We start from the raw sequence: 15,421 nt of genomic DNA on the forward strand, positions 1-15,421 counted from the left end.
ACCGAAATCTGGCTTTCTGCAATTTTGTCACAGCTACCTTAAAGAAGAATAAAGTCCATGCTGCAGATCAAGACCTGCATCTAGTGAAGAACAATCCAGTCTCCTGCTTATTAAGAGACCTTTGTACGGCAGGCCACAGCAGCAATGAGTGCAGCTCCCTTTCCTGAACCATCCTCTGACAATAAGAATTTGACATTGCAGTTTGGAGCCAGCAGAGCTACTGTATCCTGAAGTTTTTTTGCAAAGCTGTTGATAGAAAGAAATACTATCACGGGAAAAAGAACCAACATTTAGCCCAGAATCAAGCAAACCCCATACCATCAACACAGCACCTGAGTTAACACAGTACCTGGAAATATTGGCTCTTGCTATTTACTCCTTTTTCTTTTCCATAAAATAAAGCTAACTTACATTGCAAGCTCCACATATCCCAAAGATATATATATATATACCCCCCATTATGCAGAAAAGTCAACTCACTAAGGGTTCATCTTATACACTGTCCCATCCACGCCAACCGTCACCTCCAGCTTTGTCATGCGCTTATTTTCTCGAATCTTTTCTACAACAGCTGCCACTGCAGCTGCACACATCATAGCAGCTCGTGAAGTCACGGTATGACACACTTCCTTCACCACTTTGGCGTCCTCAGCAGAAACGGGCAAACCCAGATCTTCCAGGATGTGATAAACATGTTGCCGGCTTTCGCTGTCACTTAATGATATTAGAAGTAGAGACAGAAATTTGTTCTTTACTGGCCTTACAATAAATGGAAATATGGGGATTCTGGCAATGTCAACTGGGCCTCCTTTTAGGCATATTCATTCTAAAGAAATTGTATGACCAACTGTGATCAGTAATATTTGGCATATTTTAAACAGAAACATGCACAGTTCCAAATAAATAATGTGTAATGCATCCATGATCACTCTATAGTCATATACCAACTTGCCTATTTTCTAAATCTTATTTTGATCGACATTTGACAGAATGTAGACACTAGGGCAGATGCAGTCTTCATTAAAAGGAAAGACCAAGGTATATATGAGAAAGCCAAGTAAATTCACTCCAGGCAGAAAGATGAATAGATAGAATAGTAAAACCTAAAACTGATAACTTTAGGCATTTCAACTGCATTGGAATTTAAATTCTACATCTAATGGCAAGTTTCCTAGTATTAGGCAAAATAATTACAGACGATAGAATATATAAATACTTACTTCTCAATGTCTGATAACAATTTAGTGGGAAAGATGCCTTTGTTCTGAAGTCCTTGTAACGTATGACCCCTAAAGATGATCTCGCGAGACGCTAACTCCAACAGAACATAGCGCACTATCTCACCCAAATACATGCCACTAATCATCTTCTCTAATCTGTGGGACATGGAAATCAGTATCATACAAGGAGATGACCTTGCAGACAGCCATCACCACAGACCCCACCAGTCAATCCCCAATAAAAACTACAGAGTCACCTTTGTTGGCTAGCATTGAGAGATTCTTTATCCACCATGTCATCATAAGATGTTATGTAGTGGTCAAGACAGCCATCATCTCCAAATGCCCCACATTCCATATTGATGCACATTCTGCCATCATTACTCTCCAAGGTGCCCACATTCCTCATTTCTTCCATATAGCAAGCATTGCATCCAGTTCCTTAAGGTAAAATAAGAGGGAAAATGAATTATTGCTCAAAATTGACTATCATACTTTTCTCCATTCTGACCAAGAAAATACCAAGGATATTTTTTTAAAAAAAATCTGACCAATTATCTTTGCATTTTAAATGCATTAGGAATATAGTCTTATATATCAAGGATTAATGGTCTGGAACAAAAGGACATGTAGCCAACAATGCCAAGGCACAAATAGGGGAAGGACGAATCTGCACTTAGGAAAATATCCTCCTGAACTTCAAAGATGGACTCATTTACACAATCTTACTATTTATAAAGAGAGGCAGCTAAGTGGCTCAACGGTTAAGATGCTGGGCTTGTCATCTGGAAAGCTGGAAGCCCAGGTTCAAGAGCCAAGTACCATGTGACAAGGTCAGTTCGTGTCCTCATTCCAGCTCCTGTCAACCTAGCTATTCGAAAGCATGCAAATGCAAGTAGATAAATAGGTAACACTTCATTTATTTGTTTGTTTATTTATTGGATTTATATGCCGCCCTTCTCCCAAAGGACTCAGGGCGGCGTACAACATAAAAAACAACAACAAATATTACAAAAGTTAAAAAGGAAATTAGATAGAGTATCCAAAAACAAACCTAATTAATATTAACAATAACATCTTAAAAATTAGATTAAAATTAACAATTAAATCAATCATTTATTTTATTTTGTTCAGGCCAGGCCAGCTTGCTGGAAAAGCCAACTTTTTAGGGTGCGTCGGAAGGACTGGAGGTCGGGGATTATGCGAAGTTCCGGGGGCAGCTCATTCTAGAGGGTAGGCACTGCCACAGAGAAGGCTCTCCCCCGGGGGTTGCTACCCGACACTGTCTGGCCGACGGCACCCTGAAGAGGCCAACTCCGTGGGATTGCACTGGATAGTGGGAGGCTACCGGTGGCAGTAGGTGGTCTCGCAGGTACCCTGGGCCTAAACCATGGAGCGCTTTAAAGGTCATAAGTAGTACCTTGAATCGCACCCGGAAAACAACCGGCAACCAGTGCAGGTCGCCTAAAAAGGGCGTAACATGGGAGCACCTAGGTACCCCCATGATAACCCGCGCGACCACATTCTGGACCAGCTGAAGCCTCCAGGTGCTCTTCAAGGGCAGTCCCATGTAGAGAGCGTTGCAGTAGTCCCGGCGAGAAAGGACGAGGGCATGAGTGACTGTGCACAGAGCATCCCGATCCAGGAAGGGGCGCAACTGATGTACCAGGCGAACCTGGTAAAAGGCCCCCCTGGTCACAGCTGTCAGGTGTGCTTCTAAGCTAAGCCGTGTATCCAGGAGGACTCCCAAATTGCAGGCTATCTCTGCTGAGGGGGTTAAAATTTCTCCCCCTATCATCAAAGATGGAACAAGATGCACAAATCGGGATGACGGAAACCACAGCCACTCAGTCTTGGAGGGATTGAGCCTGAGCCTGTTCCTCCCCAAGAGCCGAGGTGGCGCAGTGCTTAGGGTGCAGTACTGCAGGCCACTTCAGCTGACTGTTATCTGCAGTTCAGCGGTTCTAATCTCACCGGCTCAAGGTTGACTCAGCCTTCCATCCTTCCGAGGTGGGTGAAATGAGGACCCAGACTGTGGGGGCGATATGCTGACTCTGTAAACCGCTTAGAGAGGGCTGAAAGCCCTATGAAGTGGTATATAAGTCTAACTGCTATTGCTATTGCTATCCAGATCCGCACAGCCTCCAGGCATTGGGGCATCACATCGAGGGCATTGTTTGGGTGGTTTGGGGTAGAGATGAAAAGTTGGGTATCATTAGCATATTGATGATACCATACCCCAAAACCACGGATGACCTCACCCAGCGGTTTCATATATATGTTGAACAGCAAGGATGAGAGAACCGACCCCTGGAGCACCCCACAAGTAACGCACCTCCGGGTTGATCCCTGCCCTCCAGTCAACATGAACTGCGACTGATCCGACAGGTAGGAGGAGAACCACCGTAAAATGGTGCCCTCCATTCCCAACCCCACGAGTTATCGCAGTAGGATACCATGGTCGATGGTATCGAAAGCCGCCGAGAGATCTAACAGGACCGGGACAGAGGAACAGCCCCTGTCCCGGGCCCGCCAGAGATCATCGACCAACGCAACCAATGCTGTTTCCGTGCTGTACCCAGGCCTGAAACCCGACTGAAACGGATCCAGGTAGACAGCTTCATCCAGGTACTCGGGAAGCTGATGTGCTACTACACTCTCGACAACCTTTGCTACAAAGCGAAGGTTGGAGACTGGACGATAGTTGACTAAAGAAGCTGGCTCCAGGAAAGGCTTCTTAAGGAGGGGCCTCGCCACTGCCTCCTTCAAGGTGGTGGGAAAGAACCCTTCTCTCAATGAAGCATTGGTAATCGCCTAGAGCCAGCCTCGTGTCGCCTCCCGGGAAGCTGAAACTAACCAAGAGGGACACAGGTCCAGCACACAAGTGGCAGCACTGAGTCTCCCCAAAATCCTGTCCATGCCCTCGGGGATCACAGGGTCATAGTCTCCACAAGATTCATCCCCGTTGACTCGCCCGAACCCAGTCAGAGTCCAAGCCTGTCCAGATCTGAGCGATTTTATCCTGCAGATACTGAACAAATTCTTCAGCCCTACCCTGCAAGGAGTCTTTCCCAGTTCCTTGGTTAAGTAAGGAGCGGGTCACCCTAAACAGAGTGACTGGGCAGTTATCTGCGGACGCGATAAGAGTGGGAAAATGTTGCTGTTTTGCCGCTTTTATCACCACTAAGTAGGATTTAATATGAATTCTTACTAGTGTTCAATCAGATTCGGACCGGCTGACCCTCCAACCACTCTCTAGGCCTCTAGAGAGGTTTCATCACCCGGAGCTCCTCAGTAAACCAGGGAGCTATCCGGGATCAACACCTGGTCAGAGGCTACAAAGGCACAACACGATCCAAGGCCCCAGTGGCCGCCCTATCCCAGGCTTCCACTAGGGCTTCGGTTGAGTTGTGAGCAAGGGATTCAGGAAAAGTCTCAAGCTCCATCAGGAACCTTTCAGGGTCCATCAGGCACCTGGGGCGGAACCATCTAGTCGGTTCCACCTCCCTGCGGCGAGGGGTAGCAGTATGGAAGTCAAGCCTGATGAGGAAATGATCCGACCATAACAAGGGTTGGATAGAAATATCCCCTAAATCTAGATCATTCATCCACTCCCCAGAGACAAAAATCAGGTTGAGCATGTGTCCCCTGTTATGGGTGGGGTCTTGAATTAACTGAGTTAGGTCCATAGCCGTCATGGAAGCCATGAACTCCCGAGCTGACTCGGATGTCTCGCCAATAGAAGGCAGATTGAAATCCCCCAGGATCATAAGCTGGGGAAATCAACCGCCAATCCAGCTAACACATTCAGCAGCTCCGGCAGGGCCAATGAAATGTAGCAGGGAGACAGGTATGTAACAAAAAGGCCCACCTGAACTCCAAGGCCCCATTTCACAAAAAGGGACTCACACCCGCATATCTGAGGCAGAGTGACCTCCTGAGGTCCAAGACTTTTCCTAATAACCACCGCCACCCTCTCCCCCCCCCGTCCCTGCCCTGGGCTCTCAGCTGGTGAAACACCCGGAAGCCTGGTGGACATAATTCACTTAGGGGAACACCCTCCTCATGGCCCAACCAGGTCTCCATAATGCACGCCAGGTCTGCTCTACCCTCTTGTATGAGGATGTACATGAGGGGAGCCTTATGTACCACGGACCTGGGGTTAAGTGACACCAGTTGGAGACCAGAGTCCTGTAATCCCGAGCACCCGGGGGTGCGAGAAGGGCAATGATGGTCGGAACGTGGGGTCGCTCTTAAACAGCGAACCCCCATTCCCTGAACATAATTTGGCCCTTGGTCCCCACCATATGGGGGTAGAGATGGTGAACCCCCCAATAGAATGGCTTAATGTCCCCTCCGGAATCCCAACCCTTCCCAGCACTCCCGACACGCGCCCATTAGTTAGCTCTGGCCTGTGCCCTGGCAGACTCCTCCCCCCCAAGCCTGTCTGAGCCATCCGAACCAACCCCTCTTCCCCCACTTAAAATTTGATTAAAAAAACCCTGTAAGAAACCCCTAAGAAGTCTCTCCTTCACATGCCACCTCTTGGGATTCCAAGATCCATCATTAAGAAAGTGTCTTGATAGGTAAGAAGGCCATCCTCGGGAAAGGGGGAGTTCCCGAAGAGAGTAAAGTTCTGTTGCAGTATAACATAGAGTATGGCATCAACCAAACAGGATGACATCACGGGGAGATGGAACGGGGAGATGACATGTCCATGAGGGGGGGCAGCCGACAGTGTTCAAGGGGGTAGCAGGAAGCTTAGGTCCATCATAGCAATGATCGGTGTTAAGGACAATATATAAGAGTAACGCCCAGATGTCAAAATCATAGCAGATGATAAATTGCGAGGTGGTGAAGCGGCCAGTAATGGCAGCAGTGAGGACAGCGGTGGCAGCAGCGGCTGCTCCAACTTCAACAACTCCAACAGCTAAGCTCCGTCTACGTCAGCCGCACTCATATCCATCGCTAGGGCCACACTCCATTGACCCAGTCCATATTGTCACAAGAGGGGGGGCCAAATGGTCAAATGACGCAGTACGGTGGCCCAGCAATGGCGGTAATACCAGTGGGGGCTACAATGAAGGACCCCTCCACTCCAACCATGCCCATGCCAACCACCGAAGCCATCTTCTGCTGGCATCAATATCCATGCCAGCTACCTCAGCCATTCCCCACTGATCCAATTTATTCCATAAGCAAGGAGGAGGGGGGAGCAATTGGGATAACACCACGGTGTGGGAAGCGGCAGCTGCAGAGACCCCAGACCAGGCGTCCCGCCACCGCTGCCGCTGCCCACACCCACATCAGCTGCAGAGACCCCAGGCCGGGCGTCCCGCCACCACCGCTGACCACACCCACGCTGGCTGCAGAGACTCCCTTTGGTGGGAAAATAAGAGAGCTCAGTGATGGCATGCTGGTCAAATGATTGCGGAAATGTATTTGGACAGTACTGGCTCAATGGTCTTGAAACAAATATGGCATCACCCCCTTTAGTTGGCAACATCTAGTGGAATAAAATCCACAGGGACTCCTTTATCTTACTTTTCATTGTATATAAAGACTCATCCTAATGATCTCTCATACTATTTGCCTAGTTTACTGAAAGACAAACTATAATTTTTGAAATCATAATTAAATGATGCTGTTTCCCAACTTACCAACAATAAGACCAACTTCACAGTTACGGTCTAGGTAGGCACATGACATCATTGTTCCCACTGTGTCATTCACTAAGGCAACCACATCTACATCAATAGTCTGGGAAAAGAAAGGGCGGGAAGGAGAGAGAAAACAGCAAGATGTGTTACCAGGCAACATGATTTCCTGTCACCAAGTAACCAGCACAGATCCATTGGGTTTGTCGCACTGAAAATTGGTCCTCTTTTCCTTTTCTTTTAATATTGGAAGTGCTGCGCTATCAGCCTAAAAGGAGCTGTTCAGTTGTGTCACTAATATCCAGTTGATTTGGTGAAGGGATATCAATGATTCTGTTTATGAAACTAGATTCTCTAAAGCAATAGCAAAATAGATACTGCGTGAATGCCTTAGCCCAATAGCAAGGGATAAGGAGTATAAGCTTTAACCCCAAATGGCCCAAGATTTAGAAGGAAGTTAATCCACCTTTCTTCAATACACCCATTTTGTTCAAACAACCCAGTAAAAGATGGGGCAGCTCTAAAATCTTAGCTAGTTAGTTCTCCATGAAAAGAAGTGAATCTAAAGGTAACTGTAGCTGTAAACCCGTCTCACTTTTATGAACTCATTTGCAGTCTTTTTCATCCATCCTAGACCAGTGTAGTGGTTGTCAGCACCCAAGCCAAACCCACCCACCTCTGCCTGGCCAATGGAGTTAGTGATACAATGAAGTTTTGTCACTTATTTTTTCCTCTGGTGTAAGAATTTATGAGATACCAAGTACTTCATAGAGAATATGTGAGATTTTTGTTCTCCAAATAGTGACTTTTGAACCAGTAATTGTGTGATTATTTAATTGTATAATTATGTCCTGGTACCAGTAAGAACTGGTCAGATTAGTGGCCAATCGTGTACATTATATGATGAGAATAGGGCCAGTGACCTTTCCTATCTGATATACTTCAATTATGGCACATTATACAATATATATTGACTGTAATTGCACAACATACTTTATCTGGTTACTGAATTGATCTATTTTTGAGTTGCTACAATGCAATGAGCTAAAAACCAACCAGATGGTTTGGGTTAATACAATACAATAAGTCACACACACACACCCTAAAAAAAAAACCAATCAAGATTTTTAATCAACATTCTAAGCATAATATCCTATATGAACAGCAGCATGGAACAGCAGGATGAGTGGTGGGTCAAAACAGGCAAGATACTATAGTGGCTGTAACAACACAATCCAAACTTCATCCCTTTTTATGTGTGTTACATCGCACACGTACAAAAGATTGGGGCTTTATTCCAATGCTATATCTGTGGACCCCTCTGAGGATACCACTGTTGAAGAATGCAGCTACCAGGTCTTGAACTGACCTTGGTAAGCTGAGTGTATAACTGCTATCACTAAGTCAACTTAAACTTCCCACTTGCTTCTTTTGTCTTAGATATTTATTTATATCCAACTGTTCTGCTCTGGCAAGGGTTCATGGTAACTAACAGAGTGTAAAAATAAAAATAGTATATAAAAAACTACAAATACAAATAAAATAAATATTGAATCATCTAATAATAGAGATCAAGTGTTACAACACCCCGCCCCCAAAGGGTGTATTCCGTAGAACAACTGGAAGAACAGCGCCTTCCATATGATAGAAAGATGATCCTTTGATAGCAGGAATTTCTTCAAGCAGGTCCTTCCTCCCAAAATTAAAATCACACAAGTTCAGGAGATTCAGATAGGGTCTCAACAGTTTGCAGTTTTAAAGGTCACTATCAATACCTTCAATGGTACCCACATATGATTGCCAAGTTGAATCTTGCCATATAGGTATCATATGATCCAAAAATCTTGTACCAGTTTACAACTTCAAATACAGCTTAGAGAAATGTTTAAAAGATAGTCCTGTGATAAATGTTGTGGTAGTCAAGATGGGGTATAACTAAGGCATGGGTAGCCATTGCCAAAATAACTGGTTTAGAGAGGAACCCAGCTAACCAAACCTACAAAACAATGCAAAGGCAATCCTTGCCACAACAATTTACCAAGAATCCAAAGGGTCAGAGTTCAAGGAACATTCCCAGACTGCAAATCTCTTCCTTCAGAGGATTACAGTCCTGGGCAAAATAGGATACCCTTGAATTGGCAAATCCAGTTTCCAGATTACTACCCTATTTCCCTGAAAACAAGGCCTCCCTGGATAATAAGCTCAATCGGGCTTTTGAACGCATGAGCTAAAATAAGCCCTCCCCACCAAATAAGTCCTCCCTGAAAATATTGCAACACAGCAGCAGCCATGAGGTGACCACGCTCACACCTCAAAAATAATAATACTTCCCCGAAAATAAGGCCAAGTGCTTATTTTGGGGATCAAAGGAAAATAAGACCGTCTTATTTTCAGGGACGCACAGTATCACTAGCACCCCCGAATGTTGCTGTTGGATTTAAGTTTATTATTATTTTCTTTCATGGAGCCCATTATCAAACTTCATTAAGTTAGGAAAAAATCCTGCGTGTGGAACTACATTTATACATAAGTAATGAACAGGAAAAGAATACTTTTTGTAGTGTAAAGTAACTGGGAGGAAGAATTTGGAGTGGAAAACCCAAATCTGTACTTAAACAATTCTTTGCCTGCTCTTTCTCCTTTGTGTTTGGATTCATGAAAAAAAAACTTTTCTTCCCCACTTCTGGATCATTTCATATGACATAAGCACCCACTTTGTGGTAAGAAAAGCTAGGCTCAAATTTATATAAGAGGTTTGGCAAAGAATAATAGTTAATAAGAAATTTAGCTATACATCCATCCCTCTTGAAGTTGCATTTCTTTTAGAAAATCAGTAAGTAAGTATATAGTTTGCAAAGGAATATGGCATATTCTCTCCCCATCTATACCACCATTTTGATTGGTGTGAGTAAGCTTGAACAACCCATGTCAAATACATTAGCTTTATTTAGATACTGCTTTTGCATGTCATATATACCTTCTGACGCTGTACTGCATCCCGCAACAAATTCACAACATCTTCTCCTACACAGTCAGTGGCGCTGAAGCCCTTAGTCCATCTCAGCAAGATGCCCTGTCAATGCCGGGGGAAAAAGGGAAATTGCCCACTTGGAATGGTTCAGTAGAGCTTTTTGTACATAACATGCTATTCAATTAATCCTTTAAACTGGGCTAGGCATTATAGTGTCCGTGGTTAAAAATGTTTCCCTTTTTGGTATGTACATTACAAGTATAATGCCTGTCAGAACGGCTTCCTTGAACTTGAATGGAGTACAAGGATCATTCATTTTAAAAAAATGGGATTATATTTTGCCATACAGAGTACACTGGTATTCTAGAAAAATAGTAGATGGCAATTTCTCAGGGTTTATTGGAAGTATGTAGATCCAACCAGAAAAAAGGGCAAAAGTAAATTGGGATAGAGCACACCATGCTGAATAAGAAAAGGGTACCTAGCCAGATACTTTCTGGTAAATTGATATCCTGTGACTGCCTATGCCACCTTGGGAACCATATTGTAAAAAAAAAATGCCCATGAAATCATCTTAAAATTTCAAATATACCCTAAAAGATTGCCAGTGACTGCATTAGGTTGTTCCCTAACTATTTTGTCAAGGAGAAATGGCAGCAAGCAAACAGCTAGGAAATAAGGCAGGACTGATTTAGGAAATAAACATTCTGAACAGCATTTACCTTCTTATCTTGCAACTGTGAGGACTAGGAACTTTCCAATTCAAAACTAGATAGCTTTTCTGCACTTTTACAGAATTATAGCAAGTCATCACTTAGCAGGAGAAAATAATGAAACTATCAGAAAAAATGTTCTGTGGAAGTCATTACTGGTGGCATTCCCAACACATAGCTGGATTTCCCAATTTAGAAGCCGCATCATAATTTCCTTTGGTTGTTTAAAAATTTCTTTGTCAATCATTTCAACTGATAGATTGATATTGATTGATTTAGAGACTATCCAACTCTAGAACATTTCTAGGTGATTTTCAATTAAAAACAGGAAAAACAATAAGGATTTTTTTCATATTTCCCAACACTTGGGGTTTTTCATATTTCATGAGTTCATTCTTGTTTCTTTCCTGTTTCATCTCTTGCTATATACATACATTCTACCATCTGCCTGATAGAACCCCACCCATACAGTTTCATACCTTATCCAGGCTTACTTGATTGCATGGAAAGGAAAAAGTGAAACCGAGTGGTAGAGTATGTTCAGATATCCCGTGCTTACTATGAAAATCCACCATACAGTTCACAATATGGTCAAATAGCTGTAGGAATACAAAAGAAGGGAGTGGGATATGATGCAAAAATAAATTTGGAGTTGAAGTTACTCAATAGACAAAAATGGCTAGTCCTAATACTAAAAACAGTATCCATAATCATATGTCACAAGAATTCAGGAAATCCACAACCCATTCATGCTCAATCAACCAAAGCCATATCATTCTTCTCCTGAGCTTACCTGTAGCCCAGTACTTTGAGTTATTTCTGGTGGAATGGAGTAAGTCTCATTGACGATGTGCACACCACCCTCCTCTTGGCTTTTCACCTGTACCATCAATACTCGGAAATTGGTTCCACCTAGATCCAATGCCAGGAAATCCCCTCTCTCTATAAAAAGTGTATGGACAACAACAGTCTCAGTGAAACAGACAGAACTTTACAACTCCCAATCTTCATCAGGTTGCTTCAAGAAAACCCTATTTTTTCTCCTGTGAGGCAAATCTCTTGCCAACCTTAACAAATGGCGCCAAAGGAAACATGTCATTTTCCTTCAGCAAATCTTATTCGCCCTCTAGCACATAAGTTTTTTTATCTGATGGCTTAGGACCTACTAGTAGTTTGCTGCTGAATTAAAACAATATATGCTGCCACTGCAAATATGTGCAGTAGGAAATGACAACTGGGTCTCAAGTGTAAGTCTGGGATAAAAGTGCATCCCTGCATGTGAAATTGTTCAAATCTATTGTCCTACGTAAATTGAAAAATCTCTGGACAGTCATTGTCTCACAAGCCAACCCACCTCACAAGGTTATTTATGGGAAATAGGAAGAGGAGTATCACATAGGTTCACCACCTTGTGTTAGGTTTCTAAAAATAATAAAGATGGAATGATAAATAAAAGCAAGCATAGTGCCCTTTGCAGCAACATAAACAGCAGTGGTCTTGGGTCAAATAAATAACCAGGTTCAGGTAAAAATCCAGTAACGTGGAAAGCTTTCTCCTGACTTCCCTGAAGCGAAGTCCATAAATACAGTTCAAACACTTCCCTCTCTAGATATAGGGCTCTACCCAGCTTCCTTCTCTCACCAGAGCCATCAGGCAAATAACTGACGAAAGTGGGCAACATGCGTAGACAGCTTTTCTTGGTGGCTGTCTTCAACAGGCCGTTATCCATCTCTAGTCGGATCCCATTCCGTAATCTTTCAAGATCTACAATTGAAAGCTTTAAAGGAGCCAGAACCTGAGCCAGGCCCTCTCGATGGTTTCTAAGCTTCACTTCTACAGCTGTCACTATGGCAGTCCCTAAGGCACTGCCATCATCTGATGGGATAAATGTGACAGAATATTCAGGAACCAGCTCTTTCAGGGTTTGCTGTAGTATCTCACTGTACCTGGAGGAAGAAGAAATGTCAAGGCTTTTTGAAGGATAAAGACAAGAAGTAATCCATTGCATTGGTCCAATCACTTTTTCTTGACCTATGCCTCTTTTTAGGATTATCCTGCTCAAAAAGGAGTAAATTTGCTTCTTATATGTACATATAGGCCGCCTTACATTATCCAAATGTTAATACAAAATGGTAAAAATATATAGTTTGAGATGGTGTAAACAACTTATTTAGCTTAGCAGAATCAAATTTCCAAAGGAAACAATTCAAGCTTAGAAATATTTAACTAGATAGAACCATTTCTCTCTCCCCCCCCCCTCCTCTCACATACACATGACTTACAGCAATACAAGAAACGTCAGCAGAACAAAGGATTAGGCACTTACTCAGCTGATAATTAAAGAAATAAATATTGGCTGCTAAGCTGAAGAAGAGAAAAATCATTTCTTAGAAAAACTTTTTAGAATTTGTACCCTAATCCAGGAGAAATGCTAAAAACAATATACTAATTGAGCAATAATACCAAGAACTATTGGCAAGAGAAACTAGCATTGGTCTGATGAAAATAAATGTTCCTCTGTCCAAGACAGGTCCTTACATTGAATGGCTCTTGTACATGTCCCCACCCATAACTACACAGATCTTCGTCTCTGGAAGCGGATGTTGTTCATGAGTATGTATGAGAACAGCAGCCAATCCAGCAGCACAGAGTTTGGCAGATCGGGTGTATACAGCTTGGCATATTTCTTGCACATGGAAACAATCTTGATTGCATGCCACTAGTCCAAGACGACTAAGGAAACTTTTGGTTTTGGCAAGGCCCACTTTATCACTGTAATTAAATATATATATATATATATATATATGAGTTAAAGGAGATCCATACAAAAGACACAACCAGTTCTGACCTCAGCAAAGGTTATTAATGGAAATGAATAAATCTAGCTATAATAGTTTGGTAGAGGTGCTCTATTTTTTAAGATGACATATTACCAATGCAAATTCAATGTAACTTTCTTTCCTTAATCATGTCTATGGAGATTCTGAGTCATCCAGGTCATGGTTGTCCCAAAGGTGCTTTTTCAAGAGGCAACTAGACCTTCTGGTTTTTCCTTGAAGTTGTTTTGCTTCTCATCAAAGAAGCTGAAGAAGCTTCTTGGATGAGAAGTGAAATGTCTTCAATAAGAAAAACCAGAAAGTCTAGTTACCTCTTTAAAAAGCACCTTTGGGTTTCCTTAATCATGGTTTAATGTTTAGTTTACACTGCCAGTAGGCACTAACTGCTAACCTCTTAAATGGCCTTGGAGGAGGAAAATGCACATCTTGATCAAAAAGGACCTAGTTAACATTAACAATGGTCAATTTTAGCATACAAGCTGTCCTAAAGCATCATTAAGGGAAAAGCTGGTGAAATTTCTGCAAAAGAAGGAAAAAGAAATGGCAGGAGTGTTTATGAAATGGTCTGCTCGGTAATAATAAATTTGAAATTGCTAATTCTCCTAACATGTGACTTCTTTCTTTCAAGTCAAATGCCTTACATAAAACCACTTTCTAGGTAAGAAAAAATGTAATTAAGCTCATTTATAAATTGTGCCAAAACCACGTACATTTTAATATTATATCAAATAAATTTAATATCAATTGAAATACTGTATTTCAAATGATGTGTGTTTTAAAGAAAATTAACTAATGTATGTAATTTTTGGAGTGGCATAATGTTTGCCCCGTCAGTAAAAGCATTTTTTAAAAATTTACTCTTTATTAATTACCATTTATCATCTTCAATGATTTGCAACAGTGATTATACAGATTAGTTTATCAAGTGTATCACACTTCTAAAATAGCTTTATATCTTGACTTATATATGATGTGCTACTCTAGTAAAGGCACACAAATATTTCATACATAATTGATTCCCCATGTAATAATGATTTGGAGGTTTTTGTGCATATATGTTTTTCAGATTGTTACATACATTATATGACCTTTAAAATCCCATTTCTTTGCTATCTTCTTCTATAAAGATATTTTATTCTAGCAATTACCCTACCTGAGATGCCATAAACAATATATCTATGCATTCTGCAAACACTCAAATAAAGAAGTTAATGTATTTTTAAAAACATGACTCACAAGTTAAATTTAAAAGTCTTACTCCTCCTGATTGCCACGTGTAGGATTAAGATTAAATTAATAAATCACCCCAAATCTCATTCTACTATTACTTTTAGTATAAGGAGAAAAATCTGATATCACAAGATTAGCTTACTCTGTGACATCCACAACGTCTTGCAGTGCCAGTTTCCCCTTGATTAATAATGTGGGAGTCATAACACCACTGAATAATTCACCATTCCCAGACAGATTAGCCAAAATAATTCGGATAGTCTCACGCACATAATAGGAACTGATCATCTTCTCAAACCTGGCAGAAATAACACAGGAAAATCATTGCCCAAAGAAGAAATTTGAGTGGAAGCAGTGAAACATCCATCCTGGGTAGCTAGCAGGTAAACTATACACAATTCACAAAACAGCTTACATATGTCTTATTAATGGTGCAATTAATGGTGCAATGAAAGACTAAACGAGTTTCATCCTACACTAACAAATGAGTGTAATGGAAACAGAATTATTGGATTTACTTGCAATCCTGGAACCAACTATAGTTCTGTAATTTTAGGATCTTAGTTCCAGAGCAGGTTTCTCTAGATATGTCAAATTAGAAATCCAGAAAAAAGCAAATGGAGATACAGATAAGATGGGATAAAGCAAGGCAAATATATATATAATAATATTTTAACTTAATGGATTGGAGCACATATGGAAGTGGTCTGCCACTGATTCAAGCTCTGATCCCCTGAATTCATGGATTACATAACAACTTTTTAAAAAAAAAAAACTTTTTCACTCTCTCTCT

At 41.8% G+C, this 15,421-nt stretch overlaps 1 protein-coding gene across 1 annotated transcript in view; it reads right to left on the reverse strand.

The window, feature by feature from the left end:
* Positions 1 to 110: 110 nt before the first annotated feature.
* The window catches only part of HK3 (hexokinase 3), a 31,048-nt gene continuing 15,737 nt past the window's right edge, over positions 111 to 15,421 (reverse strand). The window contains exons 7-17 of the mRNA XM_032239072.1: positions 14,771 to 14,926; positions 13,100 to 13,333; positions 12,203 to 12,507; positions 11,355 to 11,503; positions 11,041 to 11,160; positions 9,855 to 9,950; positions 6,881 to 6,980; positions 1,478 to 1,661; positions 1,221 to 1,376; positions 481 to 714; positions 111 to 246 (exon numbers count right to left, since the gene is read on the reverse strand). Of these exons, the coding sequence (XP_032094963.1) occupies positions 111 to 246; positions 481 to 714; positions 1,221 to 1,376; positions 1,478 to 1,661; positions 6,881 to 6,980; positions 9,855 to 9,950; positions 11,041 to 11,160; positions 11,355 to 11,503; positions 12,203 to 12,507; positions 13,100 to 13,333; positions 14,771 to 14,926 (1,870 nt within the window). The remainder of the gene's footprint in view (positions 247 to 480; positions 715 to 1,220; positions 1,377 to 1,477; positions 1,662 to 6,880; positions 6,981 to 9,854; positions 9,951 to 11,040; positions 11,161 to 11,354; positions 11,504 to 12,202; positions 12,508 to 13,099; positions 13,334 to 14,770; positions 14,927 to 15,421) is intronic.

Source organism: Thamnophis elegans, chromosome 2 (assembly GCF_009769535.1).
Source record: "Thamnophis elegans isolate rThaEle1 chromosome 2, rThaEle1.pri, whole genome shotgun sequence".
Lineage (NCBI taxonomy): Eukaryota > Metazoa > Chordata > Lepidosauria > Squamata > Colubridae > Thamnophis > Thamnophis elegans.